The 18,868-nt window shown below is 42.2% G+C and overlaps 2 protein-coding genes across 3 annotated transcripts; both read left to right on the top strand.

Annotated features, from left to right (window-relative positions):
• Nucleotides 1-95: 95 nt before the first annotated feature.
• naif1 (nuclear apoptosis inducing factor 1) lies at nt 96-3,114 on the top strand. Its single transcript, XM_032569361.1, has 3 exons — nt 96-945; nt 1,854-1,904; nt 1,981-3,114. The coding sequence occupies exons 1-3, from the start codon at nt 501-503 to the stop codon at nt 2,544-2,546; spliced, it is 1,062 nt and encodes a 353-aa protein (XP_032425252.1). The 5' UTR covers nt 96-500; the 3' UTR covers nt 2,547-3,114.
• Nucleotides 3,115-4,280: 1,166 nt separating this feature from the next.
• eeig1b (estrogen-induced osteoclastogenesis regulator 1b) lies at nt 4,281-18,373 on the top strand. Of its 2 annotated transcripts, none has more exons than XM_032569359.1 (12): nt 4,281-4,492; nt 4,595-4,843; nt 10,020-10,140; nt 11,125-11,154; nt 11,589-11,705; nt 11,881-11,927; nt 12,460-12,617; nt 12,697-12,789; nt 14,320-14,494; nt 15,104-15,225; nt 15,616-15,685; nt 15,775-18,373. In XM_032569359.1, the coding sequence occupies exons 2-12, from the start codon at nt 4,698-4,700 to the stop codon at nt 15,818-15,820; spliced, it is 1,125 nt and encodes a 374-aa protein (XP_032425250.1). In that variant the 5' UTR covers nt 4,281-4,492; nt 4,595-4,697; the 3' UTR covers nt 15,821-18,373. The 2 variants fall into 2 exon arrangements, with proteins under 2 accessions (XP_032425250.1, XP_032425251.1); XM_032569360.1 differs by having other exon boundaries at nt 4,592-4,843.
• The last annotated feature ends 495 nt before the right edge of the window (nt 18,374-18,868 follow it).

The following is an 18,868-nucleotide window of genomic DNA, read 5'->3' as shown; positions in this document are numbered from 1 at the left end:
AACTTTATTCTAGCTTTATTGTGACTGTTGTATTATTTTCTGATGGAACCAGATAAGCTTTTAATTGAATGATTATTATACAGGAATAAGATTTTATTTTAATCGTGTTATCAATGCTAATATGAATTTAAATCTTTTCATTTTCTACTGAATTTTTAAATTAATTTTAAGCGTGAGAACTGAGTTTTTACCGTGTTTGTTGTGCAGAACATGTTTAAATGCTGCTGAAGCTCCTGCTTTGTTGTTCTCCAGCCCAACTGTTGAAAACTTACTGGCGTCTTCCTTAGCCAATAGGAACGCAGCACTGTGAGCCCTCACATGTCACCCAGCCAATAGGCGCGCAGTGGGCGGGGCTTCGTTCCCGGCTAACGTAAGCGTTGTTTGTAGGAAGAAGAAGCCGATTCTGGAAGCCATTACGCTGCGCTCATAAAGTGAGCAAATCGTACTATTTTTGCGTACATTACGCACGTTTACCTCCGTCAGGAGCGTCTCCCGCAGGTATGGCTTCGGCCGCCAAGAAGAGGAAGATGAATTTCTCGGAGCGGGAGGTGGAAATCATCGTGGAGGAAATAGAGAAGCAGAAGCAGACTCTGGTGAGCCACTTCAACGCGGGAGTCACGCACATGGCCAAGAACAACGCCTGGATGGACATCCTGAAGAAGGTGAACGCCGTCACCACCTGCCCGCGCGAGCTGCCCGAGGTCAAGAAGAAGTGGTCCGACATGAAGACCGAGGTCCGCCGGAAGGTGGCCCAGGCCCGGGCCGCCATCGAGGGCACGGCCGCGGACTGCGCTCCGGTCCCGGTCATCCTCACCGCCATGCAGCAGCGGATCTGCAACCTGCTGGGAGAGGCCACCATCATCAGCTTACCGGCCGGGGACCCGGAGGCGGAGATCAGCCTGCCGGTGGCGGTGAGCGCCGCGACCACCGTCACCCTGACGGAAGGTAAACACGACGGGGTCAGAGGTCAACTACTCCACAAATACGCTCATAATTTAGACATTATATTTAAAAATAACACAAGCGACTGGAAATCATGAATACATTGAAAAACTTACAAATTTAATTTAAATAATTGGAAAATACATAAAAAAAATAATTTAAAAGTTTTTTAAATGGATACACTGATGGTAAAAAATCTAAAACTTATCACAATTAATTAAAAATAACTAGTAAAACTATTACAACAAATAACACTCAGTACATTGTATTTAAAAGTAAAATGTTTGAAAAACATTGGAGAAATTGTTAAAAATGAATTTTTAAAAATTGGTAAATGCATTTTAAAAAGAAAAATAATTTTAAATTAATTATGAAAAAAGACTTAGAAATAAAAAGATGATCAGACGATGTTTAAAAAATAAAATTAGACTTGTTAAGTTAACAGGTTATCACAAATTTATAAACAGGTAAAAATATAAATATATAGAGGAATAAATTCAAGTAAACATATGATAACAAATCAATAAATGACAACTTACATGAACAAAGATTGTTAAAATAATTTAAGGATAGATTAAACAAAAAAATCATTACTGTTAATCTAAAAACTTCTCTACTGAAATTTGATTCTGAATTACTGAAAAAAATGCAATAATAATAATTACTATTATTATTATATTGTTATATATGTATTATATATCTTTGACAGTTTTTCCCCAAATTCAGCAACAGATTTTATTTTCATTCTGAAGTTAAAATGCTTTAAAATCCTATTATAAATATTGAGCCAAAACCAAAATGTCAGCTCTGAGCTCTGTTGTTAATCTGAATGAGACGCTCTGATTGGTGGATCTGTGATGATGTCAGAACCCGGCTGACCGCTTTAACCTGATGTCCTCCATGTTGTTCAGCTCTTCCAGGACCAGCAGGGGGCGTCTGTGAGGAGCCCAAACCGCTGACCGGTAAGTTTCCCGTCCCTGACCTGCTGAGGTTCTGGTCCAGATCTGAGCTCAACCTCTCCGTCTCGTCCGCCTCCAGCTGAAACCACGTACCACGCCCTGGAGGACGGCGGCGTGGTGGAGTACTGCACCGCCGCCGCCGTGGGAGACTCCGCCCCCGCCGTGATGGCCGCCGTGGAGACGCCGGTGGAGATGCTAGCGCCGTCGCTAGCCTCGCCGGCGCCGCCGCAGGCCAAGCCGCAGGAGCTGAAGAGCCGCATCGCCCTGAACTCGGCGCGCCTGCTGCAGGAGCAGCGCGTCACCAACGTCCACATCCGCCAGATCGCGCAGCACCTGGAGGGGCAGAACGAGCTGCTGCAGGTGATGCGGCGCTGCCAGGAGGCGCAGGCGCTGGCGCAGGAGCGGCAGGCGCAGGCGCTGGAGGGGACGCAGGCCGCGCTGCTGGCGCTGGTCCAGATGCTGCGGCCCGCGCTCAAAGACCTCAGGAAGTTCCTGCAGAGCGGGGCGGAGCCGGCGCCCGCGGCAACGGCGGCGCCCACGGCAACGGCAGCGCCGCCTGTCGGCACCGCAGACGAAGAACAGAGCAGGTGTAAAAGTCCTGCTGCAGCACCGCAGCAACCCGATCCGCTGGAGGAGACACACTGACCCAAAACCGGTTCTGACCCAGTTCTGACCCACTGGAGGAGACTCACTGACCCAAAACTGGTTCTGGCCCGGTTCAGACCCAGTTCTGAGCCGCTGGAGGAGACATACTTGCCCAAAACTGGTTCTGGCCCGGTTCAGACCCAGTTCTGAGCCGCTGGAGGAGACACACTGAGCCAGATCCGATTCTGACCCGGTTCAGACACAATTCTGGCCTGGTTCTTAGCTTTTTCTTATCTGCTCTGACCCGGTTCTGACTCGCTGGAGGAGACTCACTGAGCCAGATCCGGTTCTGACCCGGTTCAGACACAATTCTGGCCTGGTTCTGAGCTTTTTCTTATCTGCTCTGACCCGGTTCTGACTCACTGGAAGAGACTCACTGAGCCAGATCCAGTTCTCAATCGGTTCTGACCCGGTTCTGATGCTCAGCCTGGTTTTACAGGCTACAGACAGGAAGCTGCAGTGCTGCAGTTGCTCCACTGGGGGGCGCTGTGTCCCTACAAACTGTGTTTTTTAATTCATGCAGTTCTGTTTGGGTCTGAAGACATTAAATCATTTTTAATAAATAAAATCTGAATTCTGGTTTTTAAAGCTAAAAACTGAACAAAATGTCTGTGTGGAGGAAGTGACATCATCAGCGTGAGCGTTGCTATGGAAACAGGTTTGTCAGTTTGCTGCTCTGGAGCTTCCAGCTGGTTGTTAGTTATTCACATTTTTGCTTCATTCCAGTTTAATTTAAAAATTTCCTTCAAATTTCTGCACATTAACTCCAAAGTTTGTTTGGAGGAAACCAGGCCGTCCCTACACTGAGACATGGTGGTGGCAGCATCATGCTATGGGGATGCAGGAGCTGACAGTCGTCAACATCTGGAGGGAAAATGGCCGCCAGACGTCTCCATCCAGCCTGATGCAGAAGAAGAAGAAACCTGAAGATCAGAGTAACTGGAGCAACAATTTCTGTAAACATCCTGAAAGGAATTTATTTATAGAAATCTTATTATTTAAAGTACATATTACTGGATATTTAGGCATTTAATGTGACCTTTATTTAATTATTTAAAATTTTGTCCATTTGGGCCTCCGTACCTCAGGGGTCACATAAATATTCTGAAAATCCTTTCATGACCCCCAGCCAGTGTCTCATGACCCTCTGGGGGCCCGACCCCCAGTTTGGGAACCCCGGGTCTACAGCAGGCGTTCAGAAACTTTCCGACCTCTGACCCCAAAATAACATCAAACGATGAAAATACATATAATAATTTTAAAATAGTCAAATAATTACACGTATTTGTAAATGAATTCTTCTATAAAAATGATCAACATGTATTAACATAATTTACTGATAAATTTAATGATACATTAATTCTGGCACAAACATATTTTTGTTTTCTTCCATTTATTTATTTATTTATTGCGTTTTATATTTCTATCTGTGTTAGTTGGTCAGTATTTTCCAGGAGGGCCCCGGGCCCCTGGGCTCCCTCTTTGGGGTCGCCGCTGGTTTCCAGATCAATAAGCATTTCTTTCCTAAAAATTAATTTTAAACTGGTTTTAATTTAATCTTTACATTTTCTAACTATGAGCTAAAATGTTCAGAATGAGAGAAATAAAAAATAAAGTTCCAGGTTTTGACTTGGCGGCAGCAGCGGGAGGGGGGGGCGGAGGGGGTACTTAGTTTAATTTAGTCTAATTTAGTTTAGTTTAGTTTAGTTTAATTTAGTTTAGTTTAGTACTTTTGGTTTGTTGACTGCGCGCTCCCGCGGCGGTGCGCGGGCACGGCGGGCCGCCCCTCTCTTTAAACCGCTCGGCTCGGTTCGGTTCGGCGCGCCTCTGACTGCGGGGCTCCGCTGCGGGGACGAACCCGCACATGTCCTGAAGAGCAGAACCAGGAAGTTCAGAGTTCGGATCCGGTTCTGACCCGGAATGACGCGCTGCGGGCGGACTGTGCGGTGAGTTTAGCGGTGTTTGCGTGGCAGAGCGGTTCTGGAGCTGCTGCGGTTCTGAGTTGGTCCGGACCGGGATAACGTCCTGTTTCTGGTCCCGGTCAGCAGGAACCACCAGGAATGATTCACCTGGAACACCGCCGGGAATTCTGCCTCCTCTAGAACCGGACCCAGTCTGTCCCTGCGGGGTTCGGCTGGTTCTCTGGGGATCATGGCTTTTCTGATCAAGAAGAAAAAGTTCAAGTTCCAGGTCCACTTCGTCCTGGAGGAGCTGGCCGCGGTTCCGTTCGTCAACGGGGTTCTGTTCTGCAAGGTTCGGCTGGTGGACGGGGGAGACTTCAGCATCTCCTCCTCCAGGTGAGTCCGGCCGCTTCCTGACTGGTTCCTGACTGGTTCCTGACTGGTTCCCAGTCAAACCGCTGACTCGACCCAGTTCCTGCTGACTGTTTGTTGTCGGTTCGGTTCGGTTCCGGACGGCTTGGCGGCCATAGAACCTGCGACCTTTAGTTGTCATGTTGACCCGCCTCACACACCCTGCGGGGGCCGGTTGCTGCGGGAACTCAAGTTTCAGACATGAAGAACGTTCTCTTAAAGGAACGAGTTGAACTGTTTTCAAACTGTTTTCTGTTCATTTTCTGACCTTCAGTTCTTCTCATGATTGATTGATTATTCCAACAATTAATCAATTATTCTGCCAATACGTTTCTGACAATTAATTATTCAGATGATTAATTGAATATTGTAACAATTAATCAGATAAATTCTCACATTCTGAACATTTTTTATTTAACCGTTTAATCCTCTTTTATATAATATCAGAAATACATTAAAAGATGCAAATAAACAATTCAAATCATTTTTAAATAAGAAAATCAACATTTCATTTCCTTTAGTGAAGGTTTGATCACGACAGCTAAACGTTCTGACATCATGAGGAAAGCTGAGACTGACTGGCCAGTTAGCGATTAATCGATTAGTTGACAATTACTTCATAAATCGATTAATCACGATTAAACAGATTAATTGTTTCAGCGCAATCTTCTTCGTTTTGACCTCTGGGAAAGGTCAAACTTTAAATATCCTGCCGGTTTCCAGGCTGTTGGAGGAAACAGGAAGTTTATCAAAAGCATCAGAACCAGAAATAAAAGCCGATTCATCCAGTCACATGATCAGAAACAACCGGCTGAGGTTCTGGTTTGTTGATTTGGTGGAAATGCACCGATCAGGCCGATACCAGCCGATACCGATTTCTGGTTTCCTTTGAGCTCTGACCGACCGAGTCCAGTTTTAACCAGTTCAGCTATTATTTTAATTTAAATTAAAAGATGGATAAAGTTCTGCAGCTTCTTTCCTCTGGATCTCAAAATAAATGTGAAAGGAGACGTTGACTCAACAGAACCCGGTTCTGTTCCAGCCTGACTCAACAGAACCCGGTTCTGTTCCAGCCTGACTCATTCCTCCCAGCAGCACCGGTCTGGACTCATGACTTCATCTGCTCTGTTTGTTTCCTGATCTTTGAATCTCCAGGAAAACCTGCTGAATCGTTCTGTTAGCAGTTAGCTGTTAGCAGTTAGCTGTTAGCAGTTAGCTGTTAGCTTTGCCCCAGCCTGATCAGTTCCTGCTAAGCTCCACACCTGGAGTCACCTGTCAACGTGGAACATGAAGAGGAACCGCCACACAGTTAGACTGAATATAGAGAAGTGCAGGAAGATGCTAACCTGCAGACTTTAACTCCTCTTCTGATTTATTTGTTGTTTCTTAAGGTCACAGATCAATCAGTAATCACGTTTTTTAAAGGTTTGGTTATTGATCTGTGATTATATTTAAAAACAACAGAAATATTCTAGCAGATGGGTTTTATTCACATCAGGTTGTTTTGCTTTGGAAATGAGTTTCCAGTTCCACTCCACCATCTAGTCACGGGTTTGTCTTGTTTTTACACGTTCAATTCTGTGTTCCACCTTAAATATTCTCCTTTGCTCTGCAGCCAATAAACTTTTATTAGCTCAGATCAAAACAACGCAGCAATGAGACACATGGTTCTCAATATAAATGCTAAAACGCTGATGTTCATCTTTCTAAACCCTCATAAAAATCAAAGACGTGTTTGGGTTCATGTTCTGCTGACGTATTTACAGTTTTTCCAACAGAAAACAGCAAAAAAAAAATCCAAACAGTTTTATGTGGATAAGCAGCTAGCATAGGCTACATGCTATTAACACATCATAAAGCTGTTTTCATTTTAAATGAAAGTTAAAGGCTGATTAGTTTCTCTGTTATGAAATCAAAGGTTTCATGTTAAGAGTTTATTACACTAGCTAACTAGCTTAATAGCTTTGCTGCTATGCTACCTAGCTGTGGGCAGCTGAATACAACTGTATAGCCACTTGATAACAAGCTGTTAGCGACTTGCTTGTCGTGAATGATTCACACAAAAATAATAAAATTTCAGTAAAAAATCAAAGTCACGTTTCCAGACTTGCTGTGTGCATGTAGCCTCTGCCTTGTTAGCTGCTAGCATGCTACTCCTTAAAATGTTTAAACTGATATTTGATACTTCTTAGCTCTAGCTAGCTTTAGTTAGTTGTTTATCCATTTGTTAGTGATTTATTAACTATTTACTAGCTAGTTGTGAAGTTATTACCTTGCTAGCTGTTCAGCTAACTGCTGTTACATTTTGTTCTGCATTATTTTCAGAAACAATAAAAGTAAAACTGCTGGGCTTTTTGCCACTTTATTATTTTAAACCTTTCATTTAGATTGGAGCTATAAACAGTCAGAGCACTGAGAGTGAAATATTTATAACAGTTCCATCAGAAAACATTTTCAGAACCTGCTGCGATTTCCCAGCCGGGTTGAAACCGTGCTGGAGCAGAAACACGAGTTGCTTTCAGGGACAGAGTATCTGCTCTGCAGCGGCTCGGCCTCATTGTGAGGAAAGGCTCTGCCTCACAAAGGTGTGCTGTGTGTCCAGGTGGGCCGGGCTGAAAGCAGAGAACCTGCAGAACCAGTCGCTCCGTCTCCGCCTGACTGCAGTCGATGGGGGTTTAACACATCAAAACCGTCTGAAGGAAAGAAGGAAGGAAGGAAGGAAGGGTTAGGGTTAGGGTTACCCTAACCCTTTTAAAGAAAGTGCTTTGATTTGTCTCTAGTCGCTGACTGGAGCGACGAATCGCTAAGCTGTCGCCGTTCGTCTTGACCACTCCCAGTTTAACCCCCTCCGCTCATCCCAGCACCTGGCCACGCCCCCAAGACTCTTGGCTCCGCCCACTTTGGGGGCGGGGCTAAGCTTTCGGGTCAGTACGGTTTGTAACAACAGAACCAAACAATCATACAGAAAGTAACGATCAGGACTCCTGACTCTCTGAAAGCTGAACCTTGACTCAATCTGACGGTTGAAGAATCTGACGAACAAATTAAAAACGTTAAATATTTTTGCTGTTCAGCTCAAATGTCTATTTATTCAATAATTTAGCAGCAAAAACGGGTTTTGAACGGAAAAAACCCTTTCAGTATGGAGCCTTTGTGACATCTCCATCCTGTTTTCTATTTCAGTTTATTTATTTTTATCATCTGACAGAAGAAAAGTTTCTGGTTGGTTTGATGGGAAAGTGAAACTGGACTCCATGGATCCAACTGTTGCATCAGACTGAAAACTGTGACTTTATCTCAGTTTAATAACAACTTCGTGTTCCTGCATGTTTCCATCTATCAGAGATACATCTGGGTCTCACCGCAGATTTATCAAAAGGTCCTATTGCAAGTCTCATTTAAACGAGTCTCATAGTTTCCAACAGAGAGGCAAGAAGATCATTTATCATCCTGCTGTCGCACAAAACTACCGAGACTGTAGATCAGCAAAAAGTTTCAGATTTAAAACCCAGATACTTTAACTTCCTCTGCTCTATAATCTGATCTATGATCTAATCTATAATCTGCTCTATAATCTGATCTATAATCTGTTCTATGATGCTGATCTATGATCTGACCTATAATCTGCTCTATAATCTGATCTATGATCTAATCTATGATTTGATCTATAATCTGATCTATAATCTGATCTATAATCTGTTCTATGATCTGATCTATAATCTGATCTATGATCTGATCTATAATCTGATCTATGATCTGATCTATAATCTGATCTATAATCTGATCTATGATCTGATCTATAATCTGTTCTATGATCTGATCGTTGATCCTCCTTACCTGGAAACTGAAACCTGTATCATCATTAAAAGCCTGAAACTCGTCCTGCTGCTGCGAGTCGAGGTGAAACTGAACCAGTTCCTGCAGGAGTTGCTGATTCAGTCACAGCTGATTGTGATGTTTGTTGTGTTTGATCTGATCGCAGAAATGTGATCAACATCCATCTGTTTGCCGTTAGCAGAGGAGGAAAACCCCGTCGTAAAGTCGGATCATCTTGGCTCTCAGCTGCAAACCTTTTCTCTGGAGAACTGGATTGTTTTCTTCTCCTTTAGCTCCGACAGGCTAACTGTTGAGTCTACGGGTTTGTAGACCTTTAAGCGACGCTGTGATGACATCATGACCTGATTTATTTCACATTCAAAGCTGATGTCTCATGTACTCATGTTTACTAAATAAAAAAGTTTTGCTTCAGGAAAAAATTTATTTAGAAACTGGAACGATGAACGGCTACGATGCTAAACTAGTTAGGTTGTAGCCACTTGCTAACAAGTTGTTGTGCTGAGCTTTTTTAGCCACCTGTTAGCTGTTTGACCTCTGACCTGTTTGGTTGTTTGTAAGCTGCTAAGCCTCGTCCAAATAAACTATTTAAGCCACCCGCTAATGAGATGCACACCTTTCATCTAGCTATGTAGAGCTACATTTACACAAAGGCTATTAGCCTAACAAGCTACTTGGCTAACCTGATACTCTCTGGAGAGTTTCTAGACAAGCAGGCAATCTTTTAGCTACTTGCTAACATACTATTAATGTAGCTTTAACCAAACTGATTGGCATTTGTGCTAGCACGTTGTTTAGCCTCTTGGCAGCAAGCAGCTTAGATTATTTCATTACTTGTAAATTAGCTGTTAGCCACTTACTAATGAGAATTAGCTTTTTCTTAGCAAGATAGTTTGGTACTTACCACCAAACTATTTAGTTCCATTACTTGCTAACTAGCTGTTAGCTTTAGCCACATGTTGCCAAGATTTTAGCTATCTGCTATCAAACCTTTAGCAGTTTAGGATCTTTGCGTCTGATATTGTAGAAACAGGAATAAAATGGTTATTCTAATGTTAAATTTACAAAAGGAGGCTAATTCTGAGGTTTTAGAGGATGTAAAATAATTACACACTGTACAACTTTTACAGAAAGTCAACATACTTGAGATTATAAGTAAAACATAAAAAAACATAATTTAAATGATTTTCACAGATTCTTGGAGTATCTTGCAACAAGCTGCTTTCTGGGCTCAGAGGTTTACGGTTGCTTTGAGAAAAACCTTCAGTTTCAGCTCTAAATGAAGTGTGTGTGTGTGTGTGTGTGTGTGTGTGTGTGTGTTTTGCAGGGAGGAGGTGCAGCAGAACTGTGTTCGATGGGGGAAGAAGTTCTCCTTTGTGTGTAAAATGAGCGCCAGCCCCGTCACTGGAGTGTTGGATCCCTGCATCTGCAGAGTTTCTGTTCGGAAGGTAAAACATGGAATCACATCCAAACTGCAGTAAAAACTGTAAATCTAGAATTAGTTTAAATATTCTGCAGAAATAAAACCAGGAAACAGGAAACAGACCTGATGGTTACTATGGAGGTTAAATAAAACTACAGAAGATCTCTGTGCTGATTGGTCAGAGATGCTGGAACTGGTGAAGGTCATTACTGGTCAAGGTCATTGCTTCTGCAGGAAACCACAGAGTGGACATTTCCCACTAGGATCAGGGAAAGGATGCTGGTCATCAGGACCAGAATGCATCTGTCCACAGAGCGTCCAAGGTTTTCATCAGTGGTGGACAATGCTAACTAAAAAGCTAGCTGCACTAAAACACATCATAAAACACTATACCAACATGCTACTTAGCAGAAGCTAATGCTAAACTAATCCGTTGGAGGAGTTTTTTACTCATGGTTTCAGTTTTACAGTTAATAAAATTTGCTAGCGCTGTTTTTGACCACAGTTGGACTTTAGACAGAAAATAAACGTTGAACTCTATAATGTAGAACAACAGCAATGCATTCTGGGTAAATGGCAATCTAACTATTTGAATGATTCTTAACAGTCGATAACCAAAATGTCAACACAGATGCAAGTTTAAAAAACAGCCAAATAAATTAGATGTTCAGAAGCTAAAAATGCTAAATGTTTTCTAAGCTAGCAGAAGCACCAAATGAACAATTAGCTTTGCTGTTAGCAGGTTAGCTGGTGTTTGCTCAGGACCGGTTTTCATTAATGAAGTCAAAGTGTCAGTGCCAGAGAAAAGGTTTTGATCCATAGAGGAAAAGCGCCGCCTGGTTTGTTTTCATCAGGAAAGTCATAAAATCATAACTGGGACCAGTGGGGACATGTTGGACGTCTCATCCTAAACCTGCCAACAGAAAACCTCTGGCTGGTTTCCAGGAAACGGGAACTCAACCTGTTCAGGTTTTAGTTTGTTCCTGATTGTTTTGTTCTGTCTCTGCAGGAGCAGAAGGGAGGGAAGGCCTACTCCAAGGTGAGTTTATGAAGCTTTTCTGTGTCACAGATAATAAATGTAATGATTAACCGAGCCTCGCCCACTGGGCCGATGAACCGGGCACTTCCTGGCCTTACCAAGTTATTTTAAAGTGTTTCTAGTTTCTTAAATGGGTTTCCAGGTCATATCAGCCTCGTTCTGCTCATTATTTATTCCTAAGATAAATAAACTATCAGCTGAGGTCAGAGGTCAGAGAGAATCGGGCTGATAAAGGTGAATGTGGGGTTAAAACAGGCTGTTGATTTCATGAAGTCTCTGATCACTTCCTCTGACGAAGGCAGAGATGGAAAGTATGAGGAACAATGGATCCATCTGCCTGAGCCGACTTTCACTTTCTGTTGATTCATCCATCCGTCTGTCTCTCCATCCGTCCGTCTGTCCGTCTGTCCGTCCGTCTGTCCGTCTTCCTCCAGCTGGGATTTGCTGACCTCAACATTTCTGAGTTTGCTGGTTCAGGCTCGACGGTCCGCTGCTGCATCCTGGAGGGTTATGACACCAAAAACACCCGGCAGGACAACTCCATCCTGAAGGCATCACACACACACACACACACACACTGCCCCCCCCACACACACACACACAGTTTTTTCTCATTTTCTACTCATCAGATTTTCAGATGTTTGTTAGAGTCGAATTCGATCCTTAAAGTGACTTTGGTCTCTTTGTGTCTCCATGAAGTTTCATTAAACAGTTTTTCTCCTCCAGGTCACCATCGGGATGACGCTGCTGTCTGGAGATCCCTGCTTCAAAACGTGAGTTCAGGAATCTGAGCTCAACCTGAGAGGAGATCCACCAACTCACCAAACACTGGATGGATGGATGGATGGTTGGATGGATGGATGGATGGATGGATGGATGGATGGATGGATGGATGGATGGATGGATGGTTGGATGGATGGATGGATGGATGGATGGATGGTTGGATGGATGGATGGATGGTTGGATGGATGGATGGATGGATGGATGGATGGATGGTTGGATGGATGGATGGATGGATGGTTGGATGGATGGATGGATGGATGGATGGATGGATGGATGGATGGATGGATGGATGGATGGATGGATGGATGGATGGATGGATGGATGGATGGTTGGATGGATGGATGGATGGTTGGATGGATGGATGGATGGATGGATGGATGGATGGTTGGATGGATGGATGGATGGATGGATGGATGGACAAACAGACTGATGGACATGTTGTTGGATGGATGAGCAGAGGGTTGAATGAACAGACGGATGACTGCAGGTAATGCTAATGCTAATGCTAGCTGCTGCCTGCAGGCCTCCCAGCACTGCTAAGTCCGTCCTGATTGGAGTGGAGGATCCCAACCTGCAGCTGGCCTGTAAGGGGGACAGCACCGCCTCTCTGCAGCCACCAGGGGGCATGGTGGAGGGACCTGGTGCCGTTAAAGCCAGACAGTCTTCAGTTCGCGGTTTAGGTGGGAACTGCTGAGCCGGTTGGTTGTCAGGGAATCGTAATGAAAGCTTTTAAACCCGTCTTGTGTTTTTCCGCTTCAGGGCTGCCGGAGCACGCTGACGGCCTCCACAGTCCGGATGACGTCTTCCTCACTCGGCACGTCCGCAGCGCCAGTCAGCACAGCAAAATATCAGGTCAGCTTCAGTTTCCATCAGCGTCACTCTGATCAATGAGGCTCTGATGGTGTTTGAAAAAAAACCTCCACCGCTGGAAACAAACAGCACATCTAAGGAGCCAGAGTCACATTTAAATATCTGGGAGGAAAATTTGTGACATTTCTAAGATTAATGCTGATTTAATGTGGATATCAGTTTTGTTATAAAACATTTTCTATCTTAAAAACAGAAATGGAGCTGCAGATAAAGGAAGACTTCACATCGAGCCGAACAGAGAAAGATGAAACATTTTACAGAAACAGAATAATCACAGTTTAATTTTGTTCCCCCATGCTTATTTATACACAGCGCTAACCATGCTAACTAGCATGCTAACCAAAGATACAGATCAATACTAACATTTTAAGAAGTTATATCTAAATTATTCACATTTAAATTTAACCAAGTACTTATTTGCATGCTAACAAATGTGGATATTTTCTAGCTAATTGGCATGTTAGCTAGCTCATTAGCAAAGTAGCATGGATTTTTCTCGCTAACCTTCATGTTAACGGGTTAACATGGACAACAAACTGGTTAGCAACCATATTAACCAGTTAATCTAGATATTTAACTGGTTTTCATTGGTATTACAGCAACAAATTAGCATGTTGGTTAGCTACTATAGAGAGCTTTCTAAATATCTAGCATGTTATCAAGTTAGCATGGATGTTTACCCGGTTAGCTTCTTTATTAGCAAGTTAATGTTGATGTTTGACCATCTAAAAGTAGATGTGGACATAAAGGCTGGTTTAGCTTGGATATATAACTGGCTACATTAGTTAATATGGTTGTCTAGTTAGCGTTAACATTGCGTTTTGTGGGTTTTTATATTATACATATTAGAAAGCTACGACTCTTGAGATTCCAATAATGTTTGTCAATCAAATACTTAATCATAACTGTAGGCCCTGTAAGCACTTTAGTGAAACTACAGAGAAATGCAAAATTAATGTCCAGCTAACTGCTGGACGCCTCACATCATTGACAGAACAGACATTTCAACAAAACGCTTCACTCTTTTTCCATGATTATTGTCAGTCTACGCGAATACAACAGTTAATCCATAACAAGTCTCCACAATAAACTGAAAACCTTTAGATTCATCTATTTCTCACAAGGTTTTCATCAAACCTTCCTTTCAGGGTTTAAATCCAAGCTAGCATGAGTTTACATTTAGCGAGCTAACATACTAGTAGCATAAATATTAGGCATATCAAAGTGTCCCAGTAGTATCAAGTGTAAAAGGAATTCTGTTTTTGTGAAAAGTTAGATTTGTAACAGAATCATCTTCAGTCGCTGTAGCATTTTGAGCGTGGGATTAAAGAACAACCTGATCTAAACGTCTGAACGCAGGAGAGGAGTTCAGCTAAAACGATTCAAAATGCACAAAATAATCAAGATGAATAAAACCAACATGTTCAAGACCGACTGGAAAACAGAAAGAGACGACTCAGGAGCTTTTCAACATTTTGAACGTCTTCTTCTCTGGTTTCCTTTATCCTCCAGGCTACAGCACCGGTCACTCCCGCTGCTCCAGCCTGACGGACCTCAGCCACCACCGGAACGCCTCGTCCAGCAGCGGCGCGTCCTGCGGCGCCGCTCAGCCCCCCGCCGCCCCCAGCAAGCCGGAGCGGCCGCCCCCGCCCTCGGCTGCCGCCCTGCTGTCCCACCGCTCCTCCAGGTGGGTTCTCACCTGTCCCGGCACGCTGGCCGAACCCAGACATGTCGGCTCACATTCCTGGGATTATTTCACTGCTCAGCAGGAGAAACGGGGAGCAGATCGGATCAGGATGAGATTCCCATCGGCATTCTGGGTATTTTTAAAGCTGCAGTTTGTAACTTTGATAAAAATATGATTTTATATGTTTATTAAAACTCTCTCCATGTTGTGACAGTTTGATCGGTCTCCTACTACTGCTGTGTGAAGAAATCAAACCAAAAACAACCAATCAGAGCCAGGGGGCGGGGCTTAGAGATGACAAACCCCCTCATGTACTCACTGCTAAATGTGCTAACGGCTAAGAAAAACTGTTTGTACACCGTCATTAGTGGATATGCTAACAAGCGTCAGCATTCATGACAGGCTATGCTAGCAGCAGCGTATCAAAGCAAGGGATTAGGTTGATTGACAGCGCTAAGACCCGCCTCCCTGCTCTGATTGGTTGTTTCTAATTAGCAGGTGCTAATTCTTACAAGTGACAAGCTGCAGCTTCAGGGTCAAGGCAGGCAGCATTCAATGACTGATGATGATGATGATGATGATGATGATGATGATGATGGTGATGAACAGGAGGAAGAAGGACACCGTGGAGCGCCAGCGGAGCTGCGTGGACGACACTCGCATCGACGCCGACGACATCGTGGAGAAAATCGTTCAGAGTCAGAACTTCTCAGCCGGCAGCAGCGACGAAGGTTCAAATCTCACTATGAACCAATCAGCTCTCAGCTCAGATTCTATGAACCAATCAGAATCCAGAGTTAAACAGCAAACATTGATCAGCCATGTAGACGAGACATGTTGAATCAAAATGATGTATTTGGTCATTTATTGGTTATTTCTGGTGTTTGTTGTTTCCAGCTGTTGGACGTAGAAATTCAGATCAAAGGTTGTTTTTGTTAATTAAGGGTCAAAGTTCAAACTCTAATTTAAATGTTTTAATTGAATTAATTGAAAAGTTATAGTTAAAGTTTTCTCCGTTAATTACTGTTTGTATTTATTCCAGTTGATGAACATGTTAACTACGGTAACCATGGTAACCAGATGGACGTTGTCGCGTAACTCTGGGCTCTGTTTGTCCTCAGACAGCCACCTGAGACTGTTTGTCAGTAAAGACGGGACCACGGCCCTGAGCGGGACACAAATCGCCACCAGGTAGGACTCCAGAACCCGGCAGTACCAACCAGAACCCAGCAGAACCCAGCAGATCCTGACCCGATCTCTGCTTCCTCTCTGTCTTCCAGAGGAACGCCGGGCGTCTTTGAGCCGGTGGTGATCGAGACTCACTGAGGCCCCATGATGGAGGTTCTTCTGCTGACCCGGTTTACTCAGAACCAGCGGTTCCCGTCCGCTCCGGGTCGCTCCACTCACCTCCATTATCAGCTGCTTTTAAATCTGAATAATCTGGATTATTCCAGCAGAGCCTGGCAGGAACCAGGCCTCCAGATGATTAATCCTGAATGTTGAGAGTAATCCAGAATAATCCAGAATAATCCAGAATAATCCAGAATAATCTGACGGGTAAAAACATTTCCTTATTTTTATGCACAGAAACATATTGAAACCCATAAAGTTATGAATTTATCTCAGAGTCAGATGTGAAGCTGCAGGGAGTTTTAATGTTTTTATTCTGAAACATTTCAGCTTCAGAGCCGGTTCTGACCCGATTCAACAGAACCGCTCCACTTTAAGACAACAAAGTTCTGCAACATTCATGATGAGATCACAAAAAGTTTGGTTTTATAACTCAGAGGATCATTTAACACTGAGGATTATTATTATTATTATTATTATAGTCTACTGGTTATCAGTGTGTTGTTTGTATTTCACAGTTTTGCACGTCTAACCTCTGAGGTTTATTATTAATAACCACGAATTATTAATAACCATGAATTATTAATAACCATGAATTATTAATAACCACTATAACAGGTTTTGAATGACTGTCCTTTAATCTCTGCCGTGTTTCTAATGGAGAGAAAAATGATGAATATTTTCTCTGATCTAATCGCAGCTTCGTTTCTCCAACCTGGATTTTATTCACTTTATTACTTCAAATCCATTAAATCACATTAAATGCCTTTAATCAGATGTTCTTTTGATTAATGCAGGAAAATTAAACATTGATTCTTCCTTTGCTTCTCAGGATCTGTAGCTACTGAATGATTAGCCGCTAATGGGCGTGCTAAAGGCTAATTGCTAGTTTTTGTTACTGTTCTCTAAATTTTAGTCACAATTTTAACAAAGTTATGTTGAAAATGTTTCTTTTCCCTTATTTTGGTCTTTCAGAGGCCCTGTGAGAAAAGTCCAGACCTGCAACGCTTTTATCTGTAGCATTTAGCAGCTAATGCGGTCGATGCTAACGTTTATTATCCAACCTGAACGTCACCATGCGCTGCTTGGACTCGTATTATTTTATTTGACTTTTACTTGCTTAATTTTAGCCTCTGCTTTAAAAATCTGTTTACTGCTGAGCCGCATCATGTAGCTAAAAGGCTAACTGTCTTTAGCTGTTTGTTTGTATGGAATCACAGAAGTGCCACAACAAAGAAGAACTTATATATTTTAAAAAGAAACATTTGTATTTTTGTGTCTTTCATTTGTTTATATTAATTATTTAATAATTCCTTTGGTGAAATATTTTAGCCAGTAACTTGGTGCTAAAATATGTCAGGCAAATTGGAACTATCTAGGGATTAGCAACACATTAATACTATTATTATTATTATAATAAAAATAACTATAATGAAGTGTGGCTGCTCGAGAGGAAAGTATTATTTTTGGTATTGGACTGAATTTTTACATTAATATTTCTGTTCTTTATTGTTATCCTCACCTTTAGTCAAATACTAATTGGTTTTTGTAATATTTCACACATTTATTCTTTTTGTGGCACTCTTAGGATTCCATACATAGAGTAGATTAAAGTTTTCTGAAGCTAGACTGACGTCTTTAGAGATAAATTATTGTTCTGGTTCCCACAGTGATTAATTATTAGTGCCGTTAAACTGAGGAGGAAAAGTTTTTCTGCTGGATCAGAAACGTTTGTTAGTTTTTGCTGCTCAGTTTCACCCAAAGGGACAAACTCCAGTCAGAATCAGCTCTGTTTTTATGCATCCAGATGTTTCTGTGGTTCTGTCGGGCTCAGACCCACAGCTGCTCCAGGACAAAGCCCGGCCTGTTCCAGAACCAACAATAGACAGAGAAACGGACCTGAACGCGTTGGTTTGTGGTTCTGGATGTGTGGACGGATGCGTGCAGGTCACGCGTTCGCTCCTTCCGCCATGTTTCACATCGCTTTAATGAAGGCAGTAAAAACTGAATATGTAATATTTATCTGATAGACACTCAGATTTAGAATCAGAAACATCTGAAGCCAGCAGGCTGGTTCTGGTTCTGGTTCTCACCGGATCTTAAAGCTTTATAAACACTGAATTAATTACAGTTCAACCACTTAACTCTAATTTTAGACGACCGTCCATCAGACGTGTTTTACCTGTTGTTTTTACACATACAGCGTTTTATTTTGTATTTTGGTGAAAAGGGTTTTAATATTTCATAATGATTCAAATGGAACTGATGAATGAGATTAGGATTTATATTTTAAGTGTTGTGATGAATTAAAGTGTTTGTTAAAGGGAATGTACTGAATGATTTATTTCACATCATATTTTTATTATGCTGATCTAAATGTAAACATTATTTTGGGTAAATTTATGGTTGTTTTTGTTATTAATGTTCAAACAGATTTTAACTATTTACATTCCTTGTTTTGAAACAATTCTTATTGTAAGAGTTTATCTGTTAATTTTGTACATCAAATAAAATGGAAAAGTTGTGATTAATTTCCTTTTTGTGCTTCATATTTTCATCTACATTGAAATTAAAAAATTATTTTCCTTTTATTTATGTTCAGAGCTTTACACACCCCTTGAACTTTTCCACATTTTGTACCATTACGAACAAACTTAAAGTGACAGACCAACACAAAGCGGTGCATGATTGTGAAGTGGGATGAGAGTGATGCATCGTTTTCAATATTTTTACGAATTGTTTTTTTTTTTTTTTTTACAAAGGTTTTAGTGTGAATATGTTAAAAATAAAATTATTTCTTATTTTTATTATGGTTGAAGTTTCACCTTTTTTTGTAACTAAAACTGAAGGTCAGATTTGGGTCTCAAGCTCCAGGCCTCCAGTCGCTGTCCTGCAGGTTTTAGATGTGCCTCAGGTACAAAACGCTGGAATGAAACGGCTTAGTGACCTCCTCCTTGTCTAGATCAGTTCTCCAGAGCCTTAATGACCTAATTATTCTATCCAGGTGGTGCAGCAGAGGCTCAT

The sequence above is a fragment of the Xiphophorus hellerii genome, chromosome 8 (genome assembly GCF_003331165.1).
Source record: "Xiphophorus hellerii strain 12219 chromosome 8, Xiphophorus_hellerii-4.1, whole genome shotgun sequence".
Taxonomy (NCBI): domain Eukaryota; kingdom Metazoa; phylum Chordata; class Actinopteri; order Cyprinodontiformes; family Poeciliidae; genus Xiphophorus; species Xiphophorus hellerii.
This window is presented reverse-complemented; position numbering and strand designations above follow the sequence as displayed.

Excerpts from the sequence above, each read along its gene's own strand:
- naif1 (XM_032569361.1), top strand. The coding sequence starts at position 501 with ATGGCTTCGGCCGCCAAGAAGAGGAAGATGAATTTCTCGGAGCGGGAG. Across the intron at positions 946-1,853 it reads CACCGTCACCCTGACGGAAG|CTCTTCCAGGACCAGCAGGG; the intron begins GTAAACACGACG and ends CATGTTGTTCAG. Across the intron at positions 1,905-1,980 it reads GGAGCCCAAACCGCTGACCG|CTGAAACCACGTACCACGCC; the intron begins GTAAGTTTCCCG and ends GTCCGCCTCCAG.
- eeig1b (XM_032569359.1), top strand. The coding sequence starts at position 4,698 with ATGGCTTTTCTGATCAAGAAGAAAAAGTTCAAGTTCCAGGTCCACTTC. Across the intron at positions 4,844-10,019 it reads TTCAGCATCTCCTCCTCCAG|GGAGGAGGTGCAGCAGAACT; the intron begins GTGAGTCCGGCC and ends TGTGTTTTGCAG. Across the intron at positions 11,706-11,880 it reads AGGACAACTCCATCCTGAAG|GTCACCATCGGGATGACGCT; the intron begins GCATCACACACA and ends TTTCTCCTCCAG.